Source organism: Mirounga leonina, unplaced genomic scaffold (assembly GCF_011800145.1).
Source record: "Mirounga leonina isolate KUSES-001 unplaced genomic scaffold, KU_Mleo_1.0 Mir_128, whole genome shotgun sequence".
Taxonomy (NCBI): Eukaryota; Metazoa; Chordata; class Mammalia; order Carnivora; family Phocidae; genus Mirounga; species Mirounga leonina.
Window position 1 is genome coordinate 12,814,331 of NW_023270320.1, and position 14,985 is coordinate 12,829,315.

The 14,985-nt window shown below is 34.2% G+C and overlaps 1 protein-coding gene across 1 annotated transcript in view; it reads right to left on the reverse strand.

The window, feature by feature from the left end:
- Window positions 1–398: 398 nt before the first annotated feature.
- WRN (WRN RecQ like helicase) overlaps window positions 399–14,985 on the reverse strand; it is a 111,639-nt gene continuing 97,052 nt past the window's right edge. The window contains exons 30-32 of the mRNA XM_035003828.1: window positions 9,503–9,699; window positions 5,956–6,084; window positions 399–3,385 (exon numbers count right to left, since the gene is read on the reverse strand). Coding sequence (XP_034859719.1) covers window positions 3,266–3,385; window positions 5,956–6,084; window positions 9,503–9,699 — 446 coding nt within the window. The 3' untranslated portion in view covers window positions 399–3,265. The remainder of the gene's footprint in view (window positions 3,386–5,955; window positions 6,085–9,502; window positions 9,700–14,985) is intronic.

Genomic DNA, 14,985 nt, shown 5'->3' on the forward strand with positions numbered 1-14,985 from the left:
AATTCCCAAAGAAGTCCCGAGATTCACGCTCATTGGAATAATTTAGCCAGATCCAAATACTGTGGCCAAAGACTAGCTTAGATGAGGTCACAGGTGCCAATCCCATGTCCAAGTTGGAATTTTTCTCCTTGGAACAAACTCAAACATAAATCAAGAGCCATGTATGCTGAAAGGCCTAAAGTCCATACAAAATTATGACCAAGACAAAAAATAATAATTCTCTCTCTCCCTCTGGCTATGTGTTTGGCATGAGATTATACAATTTTCATTTTAAGAATGTTCAAAGCAGAGCTTTAAAATAGAAAAACTGGATGTGATTTAATCAGCTGAATAATTCATAGTACATCTATATAATAAAATACTATGTCAGCAGTTCTCAATCTCCTATATCTCAAAATTCCTTTATATTCTTAAAAGTTATTGAGGACCCAAAAGAGCTTTTGTTAATGTGGGTTATACCTATCACTATTTACCATTTTAGAAATTAAAACTGAGAAATGTTTAAGAAATGTTTATTAATTAAAAAAAAAAGGCAGCAGTAAATCCATTACATGATAACATAAATACATTTTACAAAAATGTCCCCCACAAGACAGAAGAATGGCATTGTCTGGCTTCACAGAAGTGGCTGGATTCTCAGATCTGCTTCTACATTCAATCTGCTTCTAACATTCAGTATGCGTTCTTTTGGTTGACGTATATGAAGAAAGCGTGACCTTAAACAGGTATGTAGTTGGAAAAGGGTGGAGTGTTTTAATAGCTTTTCCAGATAATTGCAGACATTCTTCTTTGAAACTGTACCACAACTGGACATCTGTAGCTTCTTAAAGACTGGTTGCAGTGTGCAATCTGAAGCCATATAAACAAATGTTTTCATACTCTCCTACATTAAAATCCATTGGACTGTTGTGCGGTTTGAATCTATCTTTTACTCATGCATGATTTTATAAGATCATGTATTAGTCATGTAGAAAATACTAGTTCACTGAGTTGTGCAGATCTTCTAATCGTTGACAATATCATTGTAAGATGTCCAAAAAAATTGTTAATAGTACGAATAACATCTCATTAGAAAAGCCTTTATATTATGGGAAGCTCTCAAATTCCTGGCAGCAGACACAAGTTTTCTAAAACTATAAATTCTGCCAGAAATCTCAAATTTTATCATTGCCAACAAATAACCATCAGTTTTCCTTGAAGTGATAAGATGGCTTCGTTCAATTTTATCCACCAAATGCCCAAGTCTCAACAACCAATCATGGTTTTCTATCATTCTTTTCAGTAAAAAATGGTATTCCATGGAAAAAGAACTAATTCAATTCATAATTCAAACAATCAAACAAGAGCCTTTCCTGGAGACAACCATCATACTTTGGTACAGAGCAGCAGTGTTTTATACATACTTGCCATTCCATCACATAGATTGAAAGATGTGTGTTTAAAGACTGAGAATTAATAAAATCAAAAATTTGGTGTCATTGCCTTGATTTGCACTTAAGTACCAGTGGTTTTACCCATGACTGCTTTGCACCCTCAATGCAAATAACATAGGACAAAAGGCAAATAATATCTTGGTATTATGAAAATAGTTTTGCCTTTGCAAATTCCCTGAAGGAGTCTCAAAAACTCCTAAAAGTCTGCAGACCACACTTTGAGAATCACTGTACTATATAAAGCCACCAAAAAAGATTCTGCGGAAAACAATTTAATGACATGGAAAAAAAATGTTCGTAATACATTCAAGTGAAATATAAATGAGTCTCTAATTCTACTTCTAGAAAAAAATCTAAAATAGAAAAAAACAAAAAAACAAAAATCACCAACAGAAAAGTGATTATATAAAATAGAGTATATTCACCATATAGAATGGTAGGTAGCTATAAAAAACAATGAGACAGACCAATATATACTGACATGGAAAGTTCTTCATGACATATTAAGTGAAAAGAGTTTGTTGCAGAAAATTGTATATAGCATGATCTAATTCACTTTAAAAAATAGAAATGTACGTGTAGATATATATGCAAAAGCATGTAAATGCATGAGGAATGATTAGAGACTATAAGTCACATATTTAAAAGGAGCTATCTTCTGGAAAGGGAATGGTAAAGAGATGTAGGAAAATTGGAATACAAGGAACTTTTGTGTTTTAACTTAAATGTTTTACAAAGAAAATACATTCATGCATTATTCATGTATCACACTAAGAGAAGCAGTGAATACAGAGGCTTAGCAGGCAGGCTACACAGAAGGGGTTAACTGATTATCTGTTGATAGAACTACTGGTGATTTTTATTTTTTTTCATCTCTCCAGATTTTCTAGTTCTTCTACAATATTTCTTCTTTATTAACAGTTATTTTTAGTTACAAAAATGTCAGTTAAAGTCCGTATCGTGAACTGGTTAAAGTGATATTAAGTATGGTTTACCAAACTCAGTGTCAGAGTATGGGTTTCAATAGAGAAGTCTATTATGTGCTACATAAAGAGGTACTGGAAACAAATCCCAACATCCTCAAAAACTAAAAGCCCTCAAGGTAATTAAGTAAATAAAAGTAAAAATATATATATTTTTTATTTATTTATATTATATATATATATCTTTGTAATGTCCAGTATGAAGGAATTTAGTATTTGCAAAATAACAGAAATAGCATACAAAATACAAAGTATACATAGTTGCCTAGTCAAGTTGGTCTCCTTTGTTATATTATTTTTCCCTACTTGCACGGAACCCAGAATGTTTTATTTTCAATGGTCTGGTCCACTAATACCATTTATCAATGTGTGTAAGAGTTTCTTGTAAGGATGGTAGGGACAATATGTAAAAATAACTATGCTTCCTTCATTCACAAGAAAGAATTCTGGTAATATATGAAGATTTTCTATCACACTCGTAATCATCATACAACTACCACCAGTCCGTTATTTGTATCAAATCAGCACCCCTTAAATTTTCCAAACACACTGCTGAAATAAATAAAAAGATTAGAAAAGAGAGCAGTAACACAGTTTCTTAAAGCAATCTTAAAGGAGACCAATTTATTATTCTATTCTATGATGTACGCACGCAGGCTCTCAGAAGACTCAACTTTAATAAACTGCACAAGGCTGTTTTACAGCTGTTAAACAAATGGGTTAGTTTTACTTTTGAGATTAGAACACTTTGTAAACTGAAGTATCGGTCGCCACTATTTTCAAAAATGAAACACAGCTCCCCTCTTATAATAGAGCAAGACACACACAATTCCTCTGGCAATTGCCAGGTTAACTAAAAAGACCTTTCTTTTTTGGTTTGGCCATTGATTTCTTGCTGGTGTCAGCTAAAGTCTCATTGTCTTTGGCAAACCACTCAGGTAATTTTCTCTTTGAGGTTACAGACGGAGGCTGTAGGAAAGAAACAGAAAAAGAAATATTTGTAATGTTGAAAATGTATGTCAGCTGTAAAAAGCACCACAGGTTATTGTATATACATCCACCACCCTTCCCTTGCTGAATAAAACAAAATAGTGCGAGCCACAGAATTTATTTCTGGATCAAAAAGTAAATAAAAGAGAGACAAAAATCGCTATATCGTTTCTTTAGGCCATTACCTGCCATCTTGTTATCTGTTCTCAGGCACTCAAGCGTATACGCTCATTTGAGAAGGAAAGAACTGGATGTTATTTCAGATTTATATCTCATGTGTATCCGGTCGGGGTTGACCAAAATGGTTAATTTAATGTTCTGAGGAAGGCATCTGCTTCGGTGCACACACATGCACATATATACACCCACATACACACACACACACAGAATCATAGAGGTATTTGAAAAAGCATGTACTTCTGTGTCTCCGATGGCTGCCTGACTAGCAGAGTGGTCCAAACACTACCAGTGCCTTGCAGAGTTGCTGGGACGTAACAGATACTCAAAAAATGTTCATGAATAAACGAAAAAAATTCTGTTTTTTGTCTCAAAGACTCTTTTGAAAATCTGCTAAAAACTGGAGATCCACTTCTAAATATACACATACATAATACTTTGCACAATTTTAGGGGACTTACATGCACCAAACGAAGCCTCAGAACCCTAAAAGTCCCTGAAAAAAAAAAGGTTAAGAACCCAAAGGCAGTGGTTGTGTACTATATGATCTGCACTTGAAAAAAATAAAACAATTTTGAGTTATGTTCCATAAGCATAAAATGGTATTAATTAGTCTTATCTCAGTTTGACCCCAGAGCCTCAAACTAACATAACAGACAAATCATTCTAATGCAAATACACCTTGGAATCCAGCCGAGTTAGTTACTGGAACTATCTGACGGACTTTATGATAAGGTGACCTCAATCTAAGTTATAATAGGTCTATTAGCTTAAGGTAAAAGGCATTATTTATTCAATTTCAAGAACAAAAACTCTATATATAGTTCATCAATTACTTGCCATGTTTTATTATGCTTTCTATGTTTAAAAATGGTTTCAAAAGATTTAAGGGTGGGGAAAAAAGTAAAAGATCCTTAGCAGAAAACTGTGAAACCTTGTATTTAGAAAAGGTAAAAAAAAAAAAAAAACTACTAGCTATTTCGGCTTAATTAAAGAAATCCAGGGCGCCTGGGTGGCTCAGTCGTTAGGCGTCTGCCTTCGGCTCCGGTCATGATCCCAGGGTCCTGGGATCGAGCCCCGCATCGGGCTCCCTGCTGGGTGGGAAGCCTGCTTCTCCCTCTGCCACTCCCCCTGCTTGTGTTCTCTCTCTCTGTTAAAGAAATCCAATGAAGAAGAAAGAGCTATTCACACTTTAGCGAAAGCTAAAGAAAAAATAGGCTAAGGATAGCAAATTTCCTCACAGGGAAGAGAAGTCCAGGAGAACAAATTAGATTTATATATACTGTATGACACGATATTTGACTCAGAAATAAATACTGGGGATATAAAATGGCACAGACAAAAGGCATTTGGGCAGAGATAAAATTGGTCCAGAAATATTTATTCCTCCCATAAGATCTTATTATCACAATCCCTTGCAGCCTACAGTTGTTTGCAATTAGAGTTTGAACGCCTATGTGCATTTGGAGGAAGGAAATCAGTTAAGATGATAACAAAATCAAAAAGCAAAACAGAGCATGATATCTGAACAGGAACAGAGCAGAGGAAAAAACCCTAAGTCTTGTAGCTGAATACCATGGAATAAATAGGGACTGCCAAACAAGGCAGAACTAGGTTTGAGTCCTAATTGAGTCACTTGCCAAATGTGACTCATCTCCCTCTCCCACTCCCCCTGCTTGTATTCCCTCTCTTGCTGTGTTTTTCTCTGTCAAATAAATATGGCCTTATGAATGTTATTTCAGCCTCAGTTTCTTCACACAGAAAATAACAGTACATCACATCACTAGATTACCTGGAGAGACAAATGAGAATATTTGCAAACTATCAAAACACATTCTGATTTATTCTTGGCATTCATTAATTAGTAGCTAACATCATTTAAAATGTTTTATCTTCTATAATATTTCTACAGAATATGATCTTCAGCATTTACCATACTATTATAATAATGATCTTGTTTCACTGAGAAAGAGGGAAAATGGTTACTTACACTGAGTGTATCTTTTGAGTCTCAACAATAAGTATTTGGAGAGACTTTATGAGAACTGAGTCACCTAACAGAAACAGTGCCTTTCAGTGACAACTTCCTTCATCAGCAGACAACTAAAATTCCCAGCAATCATAATAAAATTTTCAGGCGGTATTTATCTTTTTGATACTCCAAATTCTACTAACAAATATTATCATTAAGTTGAGAATACAAAACATTAACTCATTTGTTGAGTATCTGTGAGCATACATATGTAAGTAAATAGAGAAATATGTATGTTATATTCACATTTAATTTCATCTAAAGTAAGACAAATCTAAAAATAGTAATTATCAAGTTGGATGTAGCTATCATGAAAACTACTTTGTTAATTTAATTTTACCTGTAAATGAGAATCTGTAAATAAATCTGTTTCTGAATCGCTGGTTGGCTGATTCCGAGAAGTTAGTCTTAGGGAATTTCTGTGACTTTCATCTTTTGGTGAAAAATCACAAGGATGTTTTCCATCAACCTTTAACATTGTTATAGAACATGAAATAGTTAGAGCATGCACTATTCTCTTAGAGAACAACACAAAACAAAAACTATGCCTAAAGAAGCAAAGCTTAAGAAAATTCTAATTGTTCTGATGTACTGAATTTTAACAATAATAATTATAATAATATTATTCATAAGGCATTTTTTTCTGAGTATCTCAAAACAGTTTGTAAATAATATCGTACATTTTAATTTATAATGAAACTTAGTGGCAGGGCAGGAAATATCACATACATTCTCTCTGAGGCAGTGAAGAAAAACAAGGAGGAAAAAAGTAATTTGGGGGAGAGGGTTCGGGGATGATGGTGGAAGTAGCAGCATAGTCTTTTAATCTCTCTGAAGCCCGCCATTAAAACAGAATCGACAGGAAAACCCAAAACGCATAATCTACATTTACAATGAAACTAAGTTTAAAGGTATCCCAAGGAAATCCAAACTCTGAGCATGTGAGGCTAAATCACCAACAGCCATAAGACCTGCAGTGTACCACTTACGTACGAGAGAAAGCAGAAGCAAGCAGTGAGGTACCTGAGAACAGAAGAACCCCAAAGTAGCCCACAGGTAGACATCAGAAACCATGGTAGATTAATGTGAAAACAGCATTTGAAAATGGGAGGGCTTCTGCCCAACCCAATAGCAAATGACTTATAAGGAACGGTGTCTTCAATGGCTAACGCAACTGGTCCCCATCCGTGAACACTCCTGACCAGCTATAACGCTGCCTTCTGGGAGAACTGCTGGGGTGAAATCAAATCAAGCAGTTCAAGTAAAATAGAGACAAAGGGAAGAGTGGCAGAGGAGTATATCTCATAAACTAAGTTTCCATATTTTGAACAATTATACAAAATACGAGAAGAGCGAATTCTGTGAACTTGGGAAAAACTACCTTGAAACATGCTTTCTTTTGAAAGTGCAGGAAAACTAATTTCTCATGAAAATGAACAACAGGAAAGTATTAAGGTCAAATGTGACATGAGAAGACTTGCTAAGGTATAGGATAAAACTGTAACCTCTTAAAGTGAGTTGAAAAATATTAAGAAAATTATTCAAAACATGAAAGAACATCATAAATCAGTATCAGAAAAATTCAAAATGGAGGAGAAAAGTTCAGCTAAGAATTAGAAGCAAAAGGGGGCGCCTGGGTGGCTCAGTCATTAAGCGTCTGCCTTTGGCTCAGGTCATGATCCCAGGGTCTGGGGATCGAGCCCCACATTGGGCTCCCTGCTCCGCGGGAAGCCTGCTTCTCCCTCTCCCACTCCCCCTGCTTGTATGCCCTCTCTTGCTGTGTTTTTCTCTGTCAAATAAATAAATAAAATCTTAAAAAAAAAACAAAAAGAATTAGAAGCAAAAGGAAAAATGTATAGAAGTGAATACTAAACTATGAAGAACACAGCAATAAACATAACAGATTCTGTCCAGAGAAATAAGAGGTGAAAAAGAAGAAGATGAAGAAGAAAATTTTAAATTAAAGAGAAATGGAAAACTAGAAAGAATTCGTGGGAAGTGACAAATATTGCAGCTAGGCAAAGAAGATCCAACATAGAGATAGTAGAAGTCCCTGAAGAAGAAATATAAAGCAATGGGACAAATACTAAAAAGTAAAATTTAAGAAGTCTTTCCAGAAATTTAAAAAAAAAATTATGTACTTAAAGAACCTACTGTGTACCTGCATATTTTGAATCAAAACTACCAATATCAAGACAGAATTGTTCTTCATTAAACATAGGCATGATTGAGTTTCTATCTTAATAGCAATCACAACAGATGTAACACTAACAATGCATCAACAAATACAAAGAATTTGTTTTGACATTATTCTTTATCAGAAGCCTCATATTCATCCAGTGAAACAGACTAAGAGATACAATCCAGGTCAGGAGAGAAAATGAATGTTAACGGGAAAGATCTGAAACCAGCCCTCCAACAGACTCTACAGTATTCAAAGCAGCTTTCTATACTTGGGAGGCAGATGAAAGAAAAATACTTTGGCTGGTTCACTCATCTCTTAATCTACTTCCTAGCCCCAATATCCTTGTTCCCCTAAATGGTGGGGGGGAGGTGCTAAATCCAGTAGGCTCAGCATGACTTCTACGCACCCACCCGCCCCAAGAAAATCTCTCCACTCTGTTGTCAGCATTTGATGTTATTTCAATAAAGGGAAAAGCCAAATGCTAATATGTGATTAAAATAACATTTCATATAAATGTGCATCAATAATCAGAAAAAAATAACAAGTTTCACCTTTTCCTTTTGTGATAGGTAGAAGTTGGTAAAAAAACAAGATTTTAGGCACCTGGTACAGATTTCAGAAATAAAAGGCTGCGAATAGAAGCCAAATTTCACTACAACCACCCAACATATATTTTCTTTAATATCCTTCTCACAGCTACTTCAATTGTCTAAATAATGTAAAGAATTCCAATTAATCAAATTTCATTAGGTTATCTAGGACATGTCTATATACAAACCTAACTGAAGTACAGAATTTAAAAAGATCAGTTCCTCTTATTTTTAAGCTATTGAGAAAATGGGTTTAACTCCTGGAAATCCTATAAAGACTACCTTAGAACTGGAATGGAATCCCTAATGCACTAATATATAAATACTAGCAAACACCTACTACCATGCTCAATTTATGATCTAGAAATTAAAATAATTTTTTAGTTAATTATTAGTTTTTACAACTTTTACCATGGAGTCATATAATTTTAGACCTGGAAGATACTGAAGGTTAAATTTTCAAATTTATACAATCATTTAATAGAATCATTTTCAAAGAATAGTTATCTCATACAACATACAGAGCAATAATTTCCAAAGCATTTAATATTAATAAAACTAAAATAATACTAAATAATATTAAATTCATGGTCTTTCTCAGAAATATATATGGTATATACTCAGGACAATTAGCAACAATTATCCTTGTACCTAAGAGATTCAGTATGACAGGAACAGAGCATGATGAATGACAGAATGTTAGACAAACTAGTTTTGGGGGTATTTATAATGGAATTCATTTTCATTTTTATAAACTACATAAATTGCCATACGCTCAAAGCTAATATTAACTATGTCTATGAAATAAAAAGAATTTCCAGGTTATATATATAATCAGTATGAGGTAGAGGTAAAATTTAAGCTGACATTCCATTCAAAAAGCTAAATAGATGGGCTACATTTCCCTTTTTCTGTTGTTTAAAAAAATCACTTTTCTCAGATAAGATTTATGAAAAACAAAGGAAATAGAGCACAGATTTTAAAAAGTAACTTTATGTCAGAATTCATAAGTTTAAAAAATACAGCATTTTAGTGTTAGAATATGCAAATTGAACCAACCGACAATGTATGAAAATTCTACATATAATTAACACCTTGGTATTAGCACCTACTTCTTCCCTGCTTCTCTTAGAACTTGAACAGCTCTCTTCAGAGTTGGGGTAATATCTCTTTTTGTTGGAAGCACATGAAAGCTGGTCTAAGAGTCTGTTGTCACAGTCTTTTTCCAGGATCTCAATCACCATGTGGATAAGGTAGGTGTCAATGTTTTCAGGAACCAGCTTTCTAATTAGTTTAATTTTATTTATATCTGTAAAGGATGAAAAAAATAAGAGTTAAAAATAAATTACACAGAACATGTTAGAAAACCTATGAGCTGGGAATAGTGAAATATTTTTACAAAGGAAGGAGGAAGGTGTCCGAAGAAAATGTTCCTTTTTCAAATGCCTACAGCCCTACAAACGGAAATGAAGTAAAAAGCATGTTCTCCCCTCACCCCTCACCACCTGCAGCCCTTGCCTCCAAGACTTAAAGTCAGGTCAATGCCATTGACTCTGCATAAATGATGTTTCAAACTGCTTTTTGTGAGGTGCCCTGAGAACCAAAACCACCCTTCACAGAATTGTTTCTAAAGGAATTATGCTTCAAATTCCAAATATCTATTACAATTTTTTTTTAATAGAACTTATTCTTAAAATAGAAGTTAATCATGAAGTGGGGGAAATTGGAGAGGGAGATGAACCATGAAAGACGATGGACTCTGAGAAACAAACTGAGGGTTCTAGAGGGGAGGGGGGTGGGGGGATGGGTTAGCCTGGTGATGGGTATTAAAGAGCACTGGGTGTTATATGCAAACAATGAATCACGGAACACTACATCAAAAAAAAAAATTAAATCCCCACAATTCTGGCTTGAAAGAAAAAAAATAGAAGCTAATCACACTTGTAAATAAGATGCTAATAAAAAAAAAGATCCTTTCAGTGGATATTGTAGCATAACAAAACATACCAATTATTTAAAATGCATATTAACTAAATGAGTTTTCTGGGAAAGAAGTCACTTATTTTCACAATCAAGAAATGTTTAATTTTTGTAACTCAACACAACCGATTCAGACTGTATGTCTTCACACCTTTTACAAATTATTTAGCAATCTCCTACAGACCACTACTTATGTCTCAAACACTGCCAACAACACATTCATCTGGAATACTCTAGAGCATCATAAAACTAAGCAGCTATAAAACTGGTATCAAATATTTCTGATACCCAATTCAAATTAACAATTAGAGTCCGAAGGGCGCCTGGGTGGCTCAGTTGGTTAAGCGACTGCCTTCGGCTCAGGTCATGATCCTGGAGTCCCGGGATCGAGTCCCGCATCGGGCTCCCTGCTCAGCGGGGGGTCTGCTTCTCCCTCTGACCCTCTTCCCTCTTGTGCTGTCTCTCATTCTCTCTCTCAAATAAATAAATAAAATCTTTAAGAAAAAAAAAACAATTAGAGTCCAAGTATTTTTAAATGCCACCCTGAAAGGGTGGTCTTCCAATTATTCCATTTTTCAAGGTTTATATTCTTTCTTCCAAAAATCTTATCTTGCTACTCCTGAACTTCAAAAAAACCTGCAGTTAAATTAAAAAACAAAACAAAACAAAAAAACAAACAAAAAACCCAACAGTGGGTGTCTGGGTGGCTCAGGGTCCTGGGATCAAGCCCCAGGGAGCCTGCTTCTCTCTCTCCCCCTGCCTATGGTCTCTAGCATGCACTATCAAATAAATAAAATCTTTAAGATTTTATTTTATTAATTTGTCAGAGAGAGAAAACAAGCAGGGGGAGCATCAGGCAGAGGGAGAAGCAGGTTCCCCGCTGAGCAAGGAGCCCGATATGGGGACTCCATCCCAGGACCCTGGGGTCATGACCTTAGTCGAAGCCAGACGCTTATCCGACAGCCACCCAGGTGTGCCAATAAATAAAATCTTTAAAAAAACAAAAACAAACAAAAAAAAAAACACACCAGCAAGAGAAGGTTACCCAGCTAATAGATACTAGGATCATGGGGGTATATATTTAGCCTGTACTCTTCGCTACTTTAAAGTGTTAAGATGTAAAACTGATCCCAATCAAAATCTTGGAAAATAAGATTACCTCTAAATGTAATAAAATGTAATAAAAATATGATTACCATATCTATCAACCAACTAAAATTCTATTCGTCCTTCAGTCATTATGCCATCCAAATACCACAGAAATTTGGCTAATTTTACTACTTCATTAATTTCTTAATGGCTGAGGCGTCTTCTTTTGTATGTGTCTATCAAAACTTACTTCGAGTTCCCTTTCATTTGTCTTCAATTTTTCTTTGAAAATAAAATGTTCCAAAGAACATATTACACATTTTTTTCCATATTTCTAGATTCTTAGAAGTGGGATTGCTAGTTCAAAGGTTAAACGCGTTTTATGTTTTGATAGGCCAAACTACCTCTGTAATTGTGCTTCTGATACAATGAGCACTAACCACATGTAGCTACTAAGCACCTGAAATGTGGCTAGTATGGCTAAGAAACTCAACTCATTTAAGTAATCCTAATTAACTTAAAATTAAATTTAAAAACTGATACTTGAAAAAAACATACTTGATTCAGTTATTGGAAAAATTTTAAGTTATGTTTGGAACACATCGAGTATCTTCATCTACTTTATTCAACTGTAAATTTTATGAAAGCTAAATACCAATCAAGTATTTTCAATTAAAATTTAGCAGCAGAACTGAGATATGCTGTAAATGTAAAATACATTCCTGATTTCAAAGGCTTAGCACAAAAAAATACACAAATATCTCATTAATAATTCTATATTGATTATATGTTGAAATGATAACATTTTTAATATTTTGGGTTAATTAAATTATATCATTACAATTAATTACATCTGTTTATTTTTGGGTTTTTAATTTAATTTTTTTTTTACTTTTTTTTGTTTGATTTTTAAATTTATTTTTATTTAGGGAGAGAGTGAACTGAGGCACTTGAGTTGGATAGAGGAAGAGGGAGAGAGAGAGAGAGAATCTTAAGCAGATTCCACACTGAGCGTGGGGCCAACACAAGGCTTGATCCCAGGACCCTGAGATCATGACCTGAGCCGAAACCAAGAGTCGGAGGCTTCGACTGAGCTACCCAGGTGTCCCTATTTTTTTTACTTTTTTAATGTGGCTAATAGAAAATTTAAATTACATACTGTGGAGAACATATAGACTTGTTGAATCTCTATGTTGTACATCTGAAACTAATGTAATGTGTGTCAACTGTACTTCAATAAAAGAACTTGTTTTAATTTAAAAATAAAATAAAATTGCATATATGGTTCATATCGTATTTCTTCTTGGATAATGAGGCTCTAGAAAAACCATACAAATATTCCTGTACTCTAGCCAACTAATACAACTACATTATATTAAATTCATCTTCTTCTATGGGCATTTAAATACCGGATAAATAAACTATACACCCTTAATTTCATCATGCTGTAAATGTACATTTTACAAGCCAATTTTTTGGAAACATAGTTCAGTAATCTTGAACTATCATAGCATCATGGGTTCAATGAATTATTTTGAAAGGAAAAATAAGATATTTTATTCCATCAAAACAATCTGTTTCTAAAATCAGAATGTCTTCTTTTTATAAAATTATGATGTATAACATTTGCTTATGGTTTTAAACCACTGTTAATGATTTAATAAATGTACAAAGTTATTGTACTATAATTTGAATATAATTTCTAGATATAATTAGAAAATCCATATATTCATTTACACATTTCTGTAAATCCTTTATATTTTTACCTTAAAGTCATCCTACAATATACATATGCAAAAAAGGGGCATTTAGATTAAAGATACATCTGATTCTGCCCTAACTTTCCAGGCAAGTAAGTGCTGAAAATTTCTATTGGAGAATAATGAACACTGGCTGCACTCCTTCAGTGCTTTAAAAGAGATCATATTACTCCTATTTTTGTGGCAGGTGCCTTGGAAACCACCCTTAGTTTTCCAGTTACATGCATATGAAGAATGGAAGAATGAAATTATTCAAAATATTACCCAGACACCTCATTAAATGCCTTGCTTAATTAACTTATTTTTTTTTTAAGATTTTATTTATTTATTTGACAGAGAGAGACACAGCAATAGAGGGAACACAAGCAGGGGGAGGGGGAGAGGGAGAAGCAGGCTTCCCACGGAGCAAAGAGCCCAATGCGGGGCTCGATCCCAGGACCCTGGGATCATGACCTGAGCCGAAGGCAGACCCTTAATGACTGAGCCACCCAGGAGCCCTGACTTGCTTAATTTATTATTGAGCATAGTTAGAATTTCAACTCCACAAAAGGTTAAAATTATATAAACATGGATAAACTTAAAGATTAAGAAGTTATAGAATTCCTTTGGATATTCCCTTGGCAGGGAGCCTGCTTCTCCCTCTCCCACTCCCCCTGCTTGTGTTCCTGCTCTCACTATCTCTCTCTCTGTCAAATAAAATAAAATATAATAAAATATAATAAAATAAAATAAATAAAATAAAATAAAAACAAAACAAAACAAAATTTAGAGCTCATAGTTTCCATAATCTTAACTTCCTCAGTTTTTTAAACTATAATAATATATTTTTTCATATTGTATGTATAACCTACATACAGAATATTGACAGAAAGATGAACTACGTGTTTAATAAATATATTTAAAAGTGTTCTCCCTTCTTTAGAATTTCAATTTAGTATTTATCTCTAAATGAAAATTTATTTGCTATATTCAGTATATAATGGTAAAGATAAATGTTTTAAATAATGTTTTAGTCACTAATGATTACAGATGCTTCTCCTGTCTCTCTGATATTTGTTGAATCAGGCCGTGCAATTTTATATACAATTTTATATTTACATTTATATAGTTTGACTTTAATATTTCCTAATTTAAAAAGTTGTCTAACGTCAGAAATTAAAATTGCTAAACTCAGAATTTAGAGGAGACTAGATAGAGAATATTTAAAGGCACTATACAAATAAATATGTTAAACTGAATATAATTAAGTATATTTATTTTACCCATCAATTAGCAGTTTATAAACCCAAATCCTATATCAGGATTAGAAACTGCATATTTCAGGGTGCCTGATCAACTCTTGATTTCAGCTCAGGTCCTGATCTCAGGGTCCCGGGATTGAGCCCCACCTTGGGCTCCCCATCAGCTCGGAGTCTGCTTGGAATTCTCTTTCTCCCTCTGCTCCCTGCCCCCCTGCCCCCCGCCCCGCTCACTCGTGTACTCTCACTTTCACTCTCTCACTCTCTAAATAAATAAAACCTTAAACCAAAAAAGAACTTGGGTATTTCTTTCTTTAAATAGTTGGCAGTACACTTTAACATGGTATAGTAAAAAGAAAAACTTGCTCAGTCATTAATCTTGACATGATATTAAAACAATCTCCAACTCTCTAGGCCTCAAATTCCTATCTCTGAAACAGGGCAGGATTGGGAAAGTGAAAATTTAATGATTTCCAATTTCCTTTCCAAATCTAAAATCCTATAACTTTACAACTATACGATTTGGAA